Source organism: Eucalyptus grandis, chromosome 11, assembly GCF_016545825.1.
Source record: "Eucalyptus grandis isolate ANBG69807.140 chromosome 11, ASM1654582v1, whole genome shotgun sequence".
NCBI classification, from domain to species: domain Eukaryota; kingdom Viridiplantae; phylum Streptophyta; class Magnoliopsida; order Myrtales; family Myrtaceae; genus Eucalyptus; species Eucalyptus grandis.
Genome location: NC_052622.1, coordinates 25,923,133 through 25,935,851, shown reverse-complemented (window position 1 = coordinate 25,935,851; position 12,719 = coordinate 25,923,133). Strand labels below are relative to the sequence as shown.

Sequence of the window (12,719 nt, the reverse complement as noted above, 5' to 3'; positions counted from 1 at the left end):
TCGAGCTTGGCACTGTATTGACTCAACTCAGCTCGACTACATCCCTAACCAGAATCAACCCTTCAGCCAGCACCAAGATCAACCACATACATCATAATTCAGTGCATGCACAGGTCTACCGTATTATCAGCCTTCACTCCGCACACGCGCGCGCGAACACGTGCACATAAAAAGAGATCCTATCCAACAAGATTACTGAATACTGCAATTAACATACTCAAAATTTTGCTAGGTTTTCTTCCTCAAAGAAGCCACTGTCATACCAAAAAGCAGTTTTTGCAGGATATATTAGGCCGTAAAAGAAGTTATACAATAGACACCCTGATGTACAAAGTACAAACTAATATTCATCCTAGCAAAGAGATAAAATTCCAACAACTAGGCTGCAACTAGAATTAAGTAGTACCCTGAATCATCTGATAAAAATGTCCATTTTCTCAGACATGAATTAGTACTGTACATTCTGACTGTGAAGCAACTCTACTGCAGCCGCCACCACCCCTTTTCCCTCACTGGAAATGTCCAGGCCAGGTTCTTCAATCTTCCTATTCAGAAGCTTGTCCAGCTCCCCTCTCAATTTCTGCCAAAAATACTCTCACAAATTGAATTTTTATAGAACGGAAAAGAAACTAAAAGGAGAATCGAATTAACAAATGCAAACAAACACTCAGAATTGTAAAGGAGTTACCCGTATCAACTCCAGCACACTCTTTGATGCAGAGAAGTGAAGGTAGCCATCAAGCATTTCAATACCCTCCCCACTTTTGCTGGGAACAAGGTTTCCGCCAAAAAGAAGTAAAGCGTAATCTGATATATTTGTGGAGTCTCGGATAAAAATGCTGGTAGTTTTCACCTTTTCGCTGTATATCAAGTATGGCAGGGGGAATTGATGGATGCCTGCATTGACAGATGCTGGGTGAATGTCCACTTGACCAACTTCTTTAGTGTAAAATGCTGTCCGCTTTCCTCTTCTTTTGCACTGAACAACATTTGGGTAAAGCCCAGCACAGAGAATTGCACATACCATCTCCAAATCATTGCTATAAAGATTGTATGCCTGCAACAGTCATGAATGGAAGTCCAAAATCACAGGGGGGAGAGAGAGAGAGAGAGAGAGAGGACATGCTGCAACAAAACAAGCTATGCAAAATATCACCAAGGTGGACATACACTAGGGCCCTTTGATTTGTCTACAAAGCCAATATCAGAAAGGAGATTCAGGAACTGCATTCTCATGTCATCCATCATCTGCAAGGTCACTGGGGACAAGTAGTTTTCCCAGCAGAATGATCTTTCGTTCCCACTTCGTTTTGCCTCTTTCCACCCTTCAAAAGCTTTCAGAAGTGCTATGTGGTCACTGCAGTAGACATGCAAAAATTTTACACTGGAAACAGAGGAGTTTTGATTTCAGCAACATGATGCTCCAAAGTAAGCAAAAACTAAGGCCCAAACCACTGATTCAACCTGCAGGAATCACCGGCAAAGGATCTTTTTGCTTCATCAGCTTCCTCTTTCTTATTTATTGGAAGGACAAATGGGTCACGGTAAGCGAGAGCAGCAGCAATGATTAGGGCAGGAGTCAGACATTGAAATATGGACCCCATCAAAAGCATCTTCCCGATATTTGGATCCACAGGTAAAGTACAGAGGTGACGGCCTGTCAGGTGCAAGAATACCAGGTTACAATTACAATGCAAAGCCAGTATTAAATAGGAGAAACCACTCTATTTCCCTCACCGAGTGGAGTAAGATCCTCCTTATCATCGAGAGCCCCTATTGTTTTTAGCAGTTCGATAGCATTTTGAACAGCAAGATGGTCAGGTGGCTGAAGTGCCTTGGACAAAAATGATCCTATTGCACCAAGTTGCAAGCTCTTAATGTGAAGGCAAAGTTCTTGTAGAGGAGTCCGGAGAATTTCTGGAAGTTGAAACTGGGGCATTGCGTCATGAACGATTCTTGGATAAAGCTTATAACAAACTCCCGGTTGCACACGTCCAGCACGTCCTCTCCTCTGAAGTGTTTCCAGACGAGAGAGAGAGAGAGAGAGAGGCTCAGAAACAAAATTAACAGAGCTCACAGAAATCTCACTTCTTGTGTTCACAACTGAGACAAGTTAAATCATCATGATGCATACCTGATGTGCTGAGGCCTTTGAAATCCAGGATGGTAAAAGACAAGCCAGCTTGTTCAGAGCATCATAACTAGTTTCCTTTGCCTTTCCACAATCAACAACATAAACAACATCATCTATTGTAATACTACTCTCTGCAATGTTTGTTGCCAGCACAATCTTCCTGCAAAATGATGCAGCCGTTTATAGCCAATGATTGATAAGTAGAAGTGGAAGCCTTTATGACACTAATAATGTCCACATTTCTGTCCGCTACCAACTAATAAGCACAAAAGCAACAGGGGAAAACTCTAAATTGACAAACATGAAATTCCAACTCGATATGTCTATATTAATATACTACTACAACAGTTTACAAAAATTTTGAGTAATAATAGTTTATCCTGAATAATCTGGGAGAGTATCCCCATAATAAGCAAGAAAGACGAGGACAGAGGAGGATGAAATTAATTTCATGGGAAAAAGAAAGTCCAAATCAGAACAGATGGAGGTGCTTACCTCTTACCTGGCGGAGGACGGTCAAATATTTCCCGTTGATTAACAGTAGGCATGGAACCATGTAAAGGAAGGACAAGAACCCTGCTCTGATCCCCAAGCAGATGGTTAACTTTAACCTTGTCAAGCAGCTTTGAAATGTCATCCCATCCAGTGAGAAATACAAGAATGGCTCCATCACCTTCGTGGCGACATATATATTCAAGAGTTGACTCCACCTGTGAATTTTCAATGCTGCAAAAATTAAAGTGCGAAGATCTCCTAGTAGTTGATTAAATGATATGCACTAACTACCACAAAAGCCAGACAACGTTGGTTACAACTAATCACAAAAGCAAATGTGAGTCAAAAGAACACTTATTATGGGGAAGTAAATTTGTTTTATTGTTTAATCAGTAATTATAGGGTAGCATCTTGCTGGTAGAACTGGCTATACCCCAAAAAGAGGGTGAGCTTAACTCTACACACACAGAGAGAAGGGAACTCTATTTGGATTTTGCTCCATCAGCTAGTCTTCCCAATTCTTGGTTTAGAGAAAAGGAAAACCTTTGGAAATAGAGCTGACTTGCATGCCTCTCAATCTCAATGTCAAATTTGTTTTTCAGTACCTCAAATACGTTCAATATCCTCTAACTGATATCCAACAACAGGAAATCCCCACTGGGACTTGTAATTGAACTCTTAAAGAATCACCATTAACAATGTCAGGAAAAAATGCCTGAGCTAACATCCATTAGTAATGCCGCCACTCATCCTAGTCAGATGTGCCACATCTAGTTGTTCAGAATATAAGAACTATGAGAGCAGTCAAGAAAAGAACATACCAGACCCAAATCAATCAGTGAACCAGACCAAGCTTCAAGAGACTCTCTTGTTGATCTGCCGTAGCTTCTATAATGAGAATCAATGTCGACGTCCTATATAGATAATTTGTCGCACCAAAATTAATAGAATATAAAATTTCACGAAAGAAAACTTTTGAATAGCAATCAGGACAATGTGCATCTAAAGAAAGGTCCACAAGAAAAATATCTTTTATACATTCCAAATATTTCTTGCTCTAAATTAAATACTTGTGAATCAAAAAGAGAACCAGAACAGTATGGTTTAACCATGGACCATCAAGGCAACATTTGAAAAACAGGATAAAAGACAGAAAATTTCCAGATGGGTATTATGAGGTAAAATGTAGAATCTTTTGGATGGCCATATTCTAAAATTAACTTGCATTACGCCTCTTTTCCTTCATGTGCGGAGAGGTAAAGTGAGAAACCCAAGAGACTGTCTAAAATACCCAACTTGATCTGTGCTCTCCCCAGCCATCTCTCTCTCTCTCTCTCTCTCTATAGAAAGTAACCTAAAAGTAATAACATATCCTCTCCCCACCCATTTTTGGGCAAACATCTTGGTTTAGTCTGATGTAGCAGAAATAGAATTCAGCACTGCCACAGACATGAACTGTTCGGGGCAAACACAATGGTTTAGACTGATGTTGCAGGAATAGATATAGAAAGTAACCTAAAAGAAATAACATATCCTCCTCTCCCCACCCATTTTTGGGCAAACATCTTGGTTTAGTCCGATGTAGCAGAAATAGAATTCAGCACTGCCACAAACACCAACAGTTTGGGGCAAACACAATGGTTTAGACTGATGTTGCAGGAATAGATTAGGCACAAGATCTGATGCCACAAATGTGATTCTGACATCTCTCTCACTCTCGCCCCCAGCCCCACCCCCCCCCCCAAAAAAAAAAAAAAAAAAAAAACAGAAGGAAAGAAACCCAAGATACTGACTGGTATAAGATCCTACTTTACCAGCAATTCGTGCTCAATAGTATCCCAAAAGAAAGAATATCAACTCTCAGCCGTTTTGGAGCAAACACACTGGTTTGGAGAAATAGAAGAAATTGCTAAGTTTGTGTGAGGGAGAAAATGACGGGAAGACCAGTTAATTAGTGTAGCTTTAGGGTGGCTGTGACATTCCAATTTCTCTTCTATTCCACAAACCAAATGTACCACTAATGCATTTTCCAGCCGTGTTGATGCCAGTTGAATGGAGGGTGCAAAGTGTTGGTATCAATAAAATGCTTCACACATCAAGTAATTATCAAACTCAGGATCATAATCCACTGGTCAGGCAGTTTACATCTGTACCATGTTCTTTCTTTAATAATTTCAACCACTCAAACTTACTGAACTGCAAACAAAGTTGGTTAACTGGTTCTCCCTCGAGTCCTGTGTGAAAATACTGCCTTCCACACAAGATTATCTGCAACTCCAGACACAAAATGAAGTTCTTTGGTCTAATTACAGTGCCAATGGTATAGAATTACCCCAAGTCGAAAATGACCATGTTTTCAGAATGAAAAATCAAACTGGACAGTATGCAAAATCAGTGATGTTCTCTTTTTCTTATTGATTAAAACGCAGTGATTCCCTGCTAAAGAATTAGGTTGTCAACGTAATACAATGTTATATAATCCCATCAAATCATTCTAAAGACTAACAAAATGCCAGTAATCTCCATTACATATATTCAGAAGTAATGTTATGCATCTCTAATTCTTTTGCCTGATATAGAATACACGCTGAGAAAGAAAATGAACAATGCTGTCTAAACAAAATTAGCAAAACAAACAAGGAACAGAAGCATGCCTCAAAAAGTTCAGTCAAATGATCTTTCTTAGAATCTTGCTGCTTCCTCCTCCTCCTTGAATTTCCCTGAATATTATCAAACTCGGACTTTATAATGTAATGAGTTTTCTCCAACACATCTTCTAGGAACAACTCTGCCACAGGGAAAGTCAACCCCTGCAAGATTTACACATCAAATAGTGCACAGTTTTGAGATATCTTTCCAAGACTAAAATGCGCAAAAGTACTGTTCTATTAAATAATATTCATTTACCGGTATATGCAAAGTGGGAGCATTTCCAAAATATTTGGAAAACAAGTCAGCATTAATGGTTGCACTCATCAGAATAACCCGTAAATCGGGACGCCTTGGAATAAGGTCACGCAGAATTATCAACAGAAAGTCTTCGTTAATGCCTCTTTCATGTATTTCATCCACAAGCAAGTGGCTTACACCAGTCAATTTCGGGTCTTGAGCCTGCGCTTCCACATCATGGTCAGAGATCAAAAAGAAAACACATCACAGTGATGAAATGAACAAACAAAAATGCATGAGCCATAAGTTGACAAAAGAGCTTCACCATGTGCAACAACAGCATGTAGCAGAAATGTAAGTCCAATGAGACTGGAGGACTTATACAACATCCAAAGACAATTTATTTTCTTCGACCAAAAAATAAAAAGACAATTTATTTTTAAAAAGTTTCATTACAAACATGTTCAATCATGAAATTTCCATAGAAGGTATAATATGAAATTTCAAGGTACCACCCCAAATTACGAATTCGTGTTGAATGCACAGAGAGCAAGTGCAGTCTGTAATTCCCATAAAAGATGCATTTGCACAGTCTAAAGAAGTTACTTTTATCTGTACAGTACTCAAACTAAAGTTTCAAGAGAGGGGAAATAATCATCAAAACTTTCTTACCAGTCGTCTAAGTAGTACTCCAGTGGTGCAAAATAGCAGCCTTGTTTCTGCAGAAGACTTACTTTCCAGACGGATCTGATATCCAACAGTTTCACCAAGTGCCTCTCCCCTTTCAGAAGATATTCGAGCAGCAACAGATATGGCAGATATACGACGTGGTTGTGTACACATTATGCTGCAGTCAGCTCCGTGAAGAGAAGATATCTCCTCTTCCAGAATGAACTGAGGGAGCTGTGTAGTCTTACCACAACCTGTCTCTCCAGATACTACTAGTACCTAGATCATCAAAGGTGTCTAAGAAAAATCAATGTGATAGTAGACATCAAACATCTAAATAAAACACTTCCACTACATATCTCACAGACAGGTCTGTCATAGTAGTAACGTAGTAGCATCGTGAAAATTCATACAAAACTCAAAAGTCCACTAGCGAGGAAGTATAGACTTACTAAAGCAAGTAAGATGCTTTATTTTAGAGTTGTGACACTCATTGACAAACATACAACTTGCTGATTTACTTATTGTGTTGAAAAGCCGATCCAAGCAAGAACAGCCTAATAAGTCTTTTCTACAAGAAAGATCAGTTCAATACTTGACAGATCAAAAGAAGAAGGCACTACACCTGATTATTCGCAATAGCTTTTAGGAACTCAGCTTTCACTTTAAATGCAGGAAGTTTTTCGCGGAAAGACTGCATTGCCTTGACATTGGCGCTATCCTGCAAGGGCAACTTGTACTTAAAATGGCCTTGATGAATTTAGAGGATTCATAAACAAGAGAAATATCTGATTTCACGAATAGATATCAATGAGTGATACAATCTCTCGCTCCAATCACAATACCCACCTTCATCTTTTCTTGCTTAGCCAAAAGTTCAGCGTTAAGTTTCTCCTTAGCAGAATCGATCTCCAATACTGAAACAGATTTCTCTATATTTCCAGCTGGCAATACTTGTTTACCCCCCTGCCTAGATGGGAAAGAGGAGCTGCCAACAGATACTGAGGAACCAACTAAAAGCTCTCCAACAAGTCTCTGGGTTTCTGAAGACATTTGAATCTGCACAAAGCACAAAAAATAAAGATAAAAGCCCAATAGTGGAAAACCTTCCTCTAAACAATGAAGAGAAAAGAAAAATCCTTTTCACATTCCAAAGTTGGACTTTTGCACTACATATAAGCTATGTCAAAGGTTTGCCTTGCCCCACTCTTAAAAACACATTCTAACTTCATTGCAAAGCAATCGAACAGAAATCCACAAAAGGATTGCGTGCGAATGTTACCGTCTTCTGTGTCGATCCATGGCGCTCATCCAGATCTGCCCGATAATCTGGCAGTGGAACTTTGCTAACAACAAGTGCCTTCCCTTTATTGTATGCATGGCTTTCTTTCACAAGGCCAGGAAGTTGCAAAGTACAAATAAGTAGGAGACCAAACTTAAATGTACATTATAAAGTTAGTGGAAAATTAAAAAATAACTAATATTTCAAGTTATATAAATTCATATATTTAGGTCACAATCACAATAGCATCCTTGTGTAACTTTCTTTCACCATTTATTTGTTGTATGTACCATGTCAAAATTTTCATTATAGTTATGTTCATCCTTTTTCTTTGTATAAATAAACAAGAGCTCAATTGAGCTCCCCATTTTTCAAAAAAATTCATCCGTCATCATGTAAGTGACCATTCAGGGATTCCGTGGTCCAATACTTAACAATGAGGTATAGACTTCACTCTCTTTAGCTTTCCAAAGCACAAAAGCAATAAGATGAGAAAGTTGAAACTTACAAGTGAAGCCCATGCTGGTAAGCCATGTCCGACAGAACATCCTGATCTGCACGGCTAAAGTTACGCTTAATTATCATCTCCTGCTCTCCACCACTTTTCAATTGCTCCATCTTACTCCACCACTCATTCTCATCAAGAACTTCCATCTGAACATCAAGAACAGTAGATGAATCCCCCAGAAAAGGCAAGCACAAAATTCGTTCGCAACAGTTTTACCACGTGATCACTATCCCGATCGTGCGAAATGACCCAGTGGCAAGATACCTCCTCAACACAGAGAGAAGTTGAGTAGCACCCCATTTCACAATGGAAGTTTCTCGTATCGTTTCGGTCAAAATAAATGGAATTATGAAAGTACCCATGATGGTTCCATCACTATTGAATAACCTCCGCAACTTTTTTTTCTCCCAGAAGGCACTGCGTATACCCGACCACGAAGTAATAACGTTTTCCACCAAGTCCAAGATTACGCAAACATGATCGCCGATCAGTAACAAGTAATAAGTTAGTTAGCCCGTACCATCATTCCTAAGCGAACACAAAGCCAGGGATTTGGACATTCCCGAAGCTCAGCCGCTCCATCACTACTACGATACAACAATCCGTCTTCGTATGCAAGACGGACATGTAGCCGAACCATTGATTCGCCAACAAATGAACCAAACTCAACCAATCCGATCACTAAAACCACGAAGGTCGATCGAGAGAGAGAGAGAGAGAGTCAACAACAGTAACTTTACCTCAACCGCCTGCTGCCGGAGACGCTCCGCGCGCCACACCGGGTCCCACCACCGCTGCTCCCCGCGGCCGCCGCGGCCCCGCCGCCGCCGCCGCCGCCGCCCCGGCGGGCCCGCCGCGGCCGCCGCCTCCTCGGCGGCCGCCCTGGTAGTTGGGGCGGTGGGACATGGCGGAAGCGGAGAAGGTTCTGGAGGAGAGGAGGAGGAAATGAGGGGGAGCGGCGGAGAGCGAGGGGCGCACGCGGAAGGAGAAGAGAGTGAAGAGGATCGCAGGGAAAGCGACCATATGTAGTTATGCACCGCGCACGCTGAGCTGGGGGAGATGGGGCAGGGCCAGGTTATTTATACTTTCCCTAGAAATGGAATTGATAGATTTTTTCAAACCTATGGAAATATAATTGAATTCGAGAATCCTTAGAACTTAAATCGTGGAAATATAATTGAATTCTACAACTTTCAAAGAGTACGATAAAGTCCTGAATTTGTCAATTTTGTACAATAAAATTCATCCGTTAACTCCAACTAATATGATTAATGGAAAAAAGCTTTCCTAAGTTACTCTATAAGGCTGCATTTTGCAGTCAAGGTATAATTTATGATATAATAAAATTTATTATATTTTATATTTGGTGACGGCTTGAGACAAGATAAACGGATATAGAAAAGATATAAGTAAGATAAAATAATCCTACGAGGAATGTGAGATAAAAGAGAATTGGATTTTTAATATCCAATATAAGAAAGCTATTTTCTCGAATAATAAACTTCTTAAATTAACAAAATTGAAATTATATTTTAGTATAAATTATATTTAAATTATAATATAAGAAATTCAAAATAACAAAAGATGAAAAGATGAAAAATTACTTTTTTAATTTAATCTTATTTTTATTTATATATTCAAATTTAATTATATCTTATAAAATAAATGTAATATATAACATATCTTAAGTATATTAGTATAATTTACTATTTTAAAATTTTTATTAAAGAATGATGGAAAGGAAAAAAGAGATAAAAAATAAAATAATTAAAAAAAGAGAGGAAAGATAATATAAAAAAAAAATAGTAATAAAGTAAGCAATAGTGCCACAAGATCTGTTTGTGAATTCTTAGGTTCCTTTATTGTTAAAAATTAACTAAACACAATAAGTGGCTCTACATCATAGAGGTAAAGTCAATTTAATCTCTATCTTTAATATACAATAGATGGGAAAAGAATACTAAAAATACCATAACTTTCGCATTACATTCATTTTAGTGCCAAAAATTTTCTAGCGACGACTTGAGTGCCACTTTGGTAAGTAAACAATCATTTTAAGAAAAAATTCTCTTTTAATTCAGTGTGTCTTAAAGATTGTGGTTTGAAGTTTGATTTCATAGGCAAACGAAAGATAGAGTTATGACAACCATTTATAAATCAATTGGCAATCATTAAATTGAGGATAGTTATAAAATAACGTAGGATTTATTAAGAAATAAATCAAATGTTACAAAATCATTACATAGCTATTACAAAAACGTTACAAAATGATGGCTTTCATGTGTAGTAATATGTAATACAATATTTTTTATTGTAACCAATAAAATTAAATTGTAATAATAACTCTAAAAAAATGGTTACAAATTTAATAGGGACCAAGTCAATGAATAAATATACTGAATGAATTTTCTTAACAAGTAAAGAGAATTAAATTACAAACTATAGATAGACTTGTGTCGCGACCCAACCTCGCTGCCTCTCAGGGGATAGAGGAAATTGTCGAATTTAGAGGTACTTGATCATAAGAGTTCCCTCACGGTTCACATCCACAAAAGCATCATCACCTCACCTTACAAGACGAACCATTTGTGAGTTCCCTTGCACGTAGTTACAAGCTCTCCCAAAATCGTACTCATGTGACAGCAAAAGGTGTCGTGATCCACACCCACATGAGCTGCACACCTCAGAAAAGGAAGTCAGGTGTGGAAATCGGATTCTGAGTTACCTTTACCATGGCAGCCTCCCCAATACACGCTCCCTATGGATGGAATCACTTCATCCATTAGAAACTTTCCATGGCGGGTATGATAAACCGCAGTGAACCTCATCGAGGTCCATACCCCTCATGATTGGTTTATTTTTATTAAGTATAATTGTTTAAGATAACCTAATAAAGATGGGAGCCGCTACTAGTCTCATTTTTGGGGATCGGCTAGAAAACAGAATCGAGGGTCGGGAGTTGTCCTTCAATTTCTATGCAACTACATATTTAGGTTCGAGGACTTGAGTTACGCTAATATTTTTATTAACACCCTTTCGGTGCCTAACGGTATGTCATGTTACCTAAGGTGTCCATGCATTTCTTTTTACTTTTCTGAGATCGATGAACCTAAACTAAATGATTACACGTGGATGATCGTTTTCATGCAATTCTATTTCTAGGAAAAAAAATCACAAAATTGAATTTAAAGGACTAGATGGTAAGTAAACAGCCAAGTAAATAATATAGGAAAGCAATAAATCTAACATGCAACCCCAATTGGCGAACAAAAATAAAGTGCAAAAAATGAAACCCACATCTCATCAGGTGTTTATACAAATGAAGAAACCCGAAACATATATTAAGGAAAAACGGTACATATAATGAAAAGAAATAATCATTACACGACAAAATAGTCAAAGACACGATGAATAATCAAGAACAATCAAACAATTGAAGCAATGTTCAAAACTATTGAAATTTGGGCCTCAAGATCAACCTTTGCAATTCATGCACCAGTCTCTCTAGATGCCTACCCCAATTCATTTTTATGACCCACAGTTTTAGTGACTATTTGTGTTCTCGCATGGCCACTAATGCTTATGAATCCCTAAATCATATTCTAAATGAGACCCAAGATCTACCTATGGGATCAAGCATTGCACCTAATATGCATCTAACATCCACAGACATCAGCATGAATTAAATAGGTAGGTAGGCCCTTGAGTCTTATTTCTCAAACAATCAACCTATTTGAGTGAACCATCGGCAAGTCACTTATTCAATAGGCATACACCAATCACAATCACAAGCATTTCTAAAAAAAAAATAAAAAAAAATGACATGATTTCAAACATGTGTGTAGTTCACCTGATGCTTCAAAAAGTTCAGATGTATGAAACATTAAGAAAGAAAAAAGAGATTTTTAGACAAATGAATGTCTCGGCTATAAAACGCATTTAATTGCCAAAGCTAATTTGGGGCTCGCATATCATGCACTCACAGACGTTGCAGACATTTTAAATACAATCCAAACCTTGACAATCTCAATGTGATTTGAAAGAATCTAAAAAGTTTAATGTTGGAAGCATCACACGTACCAAAGACATTTTGATATGCAAAAACGACATCTCAAATCAATGTTGAGGAAAATGTGATCAAAAGATCAATTCATTTATTGAAATTTTTTAACAATGAAGATCGAGAAACTTAAAACAAATTTCATGAAGACAATGAGTCCTAATTCTACATGCGAGCCATCCTTAAAAATCTATATAAACAATCACAACAAAGATTTACAACAGAACATTTCAAATAAGACAAGCCAAATAAACAAAATTGAAAATGACCCATTGATAATTTATCCTTAAAAAAGTTATACAATATGCATGACATCATAAAGAATAATTTTCATGAAGAAAGTTTCCTAAGAAGAGATAAGCATGAATTTACAAAAATCCAAAAATGCACATTATGGCATCAGAAAATTGACAAAACAACAGGACATTATGCTATTGCAACTGAGATTTGACCTATCAAACAGGATCTAAAAATCATGAAATTTCACCACAATGAAGATAAAAGGGCAACAATCAAAGTCTGTTAAGGGTTCGACTCAAGAATCACTACTGAAAAATTCACACGAAAGCAACAAAAGTCTGCCTAAACAAGGGTAAAACAAGGGTTCCGAATTTATCCTAAATCAAAATTCTTAACCTAATTTGAAAAAAAATGGAAAGTGGGTCTAACGACAAGCAAATTA

The 12,719-nt window shown here is 37.8% G+C and overlaps 1 protein-coding gene across 2 annotated transcripts; it reads right to left on the bottom strand.

Moving 5' to 3' along the window:
• Positions 1-260: 260 nt before the first annotated feature.
• LOC104425567 (DExH-box ATP-dependent RNA helicase DExH1) lies at positions 261-8,945 on the bottom strand. Of its 2 annotated transcripts, XM_039304866.1 has the most exons (16): positions 8,718-8,945; positions 7,978-8,123; positions 7,470-7,569; positions 7,037-7,246; positions 6,813-6,908; positions 6,191-6,466; positions 5,537-5,740; positions 5,284-5,439; positions 3,451-3,543; positions 2,630-2,844; positions 2,135-2,294; positions 1,738-2,011; positions 1,465-1,657; positions 1,171-1,357; positions 689-1,057; positions 261-580 (listed from the first exon to the last, which is right to left on the bottom strand). In XM_039304866.1, exons 2-16 carry the CDS (start codon positions 8,121-8,123, stop codon positions 449-451), a joined length of 2,811 nt encoding a protein of 936 aa, XP_039160800.1. In that variant the 5' UTR covers positions 8,718-8,945; the 3' UTR covers positions 261-448. The 2 variants fall into 2 exon arrangements, with proteins under 2 accessions (XP_039160800.1, XP_010036592.2); XM_010038290.2 differs by lacking the exon at positions 8,718-8,945 and having other exon boundaries at positions 7,470-7,573; positions 7,978-8,114.
• Between the last annotated feature and the right edge of the window lie 3,774 nt (positions 8,946-12,719).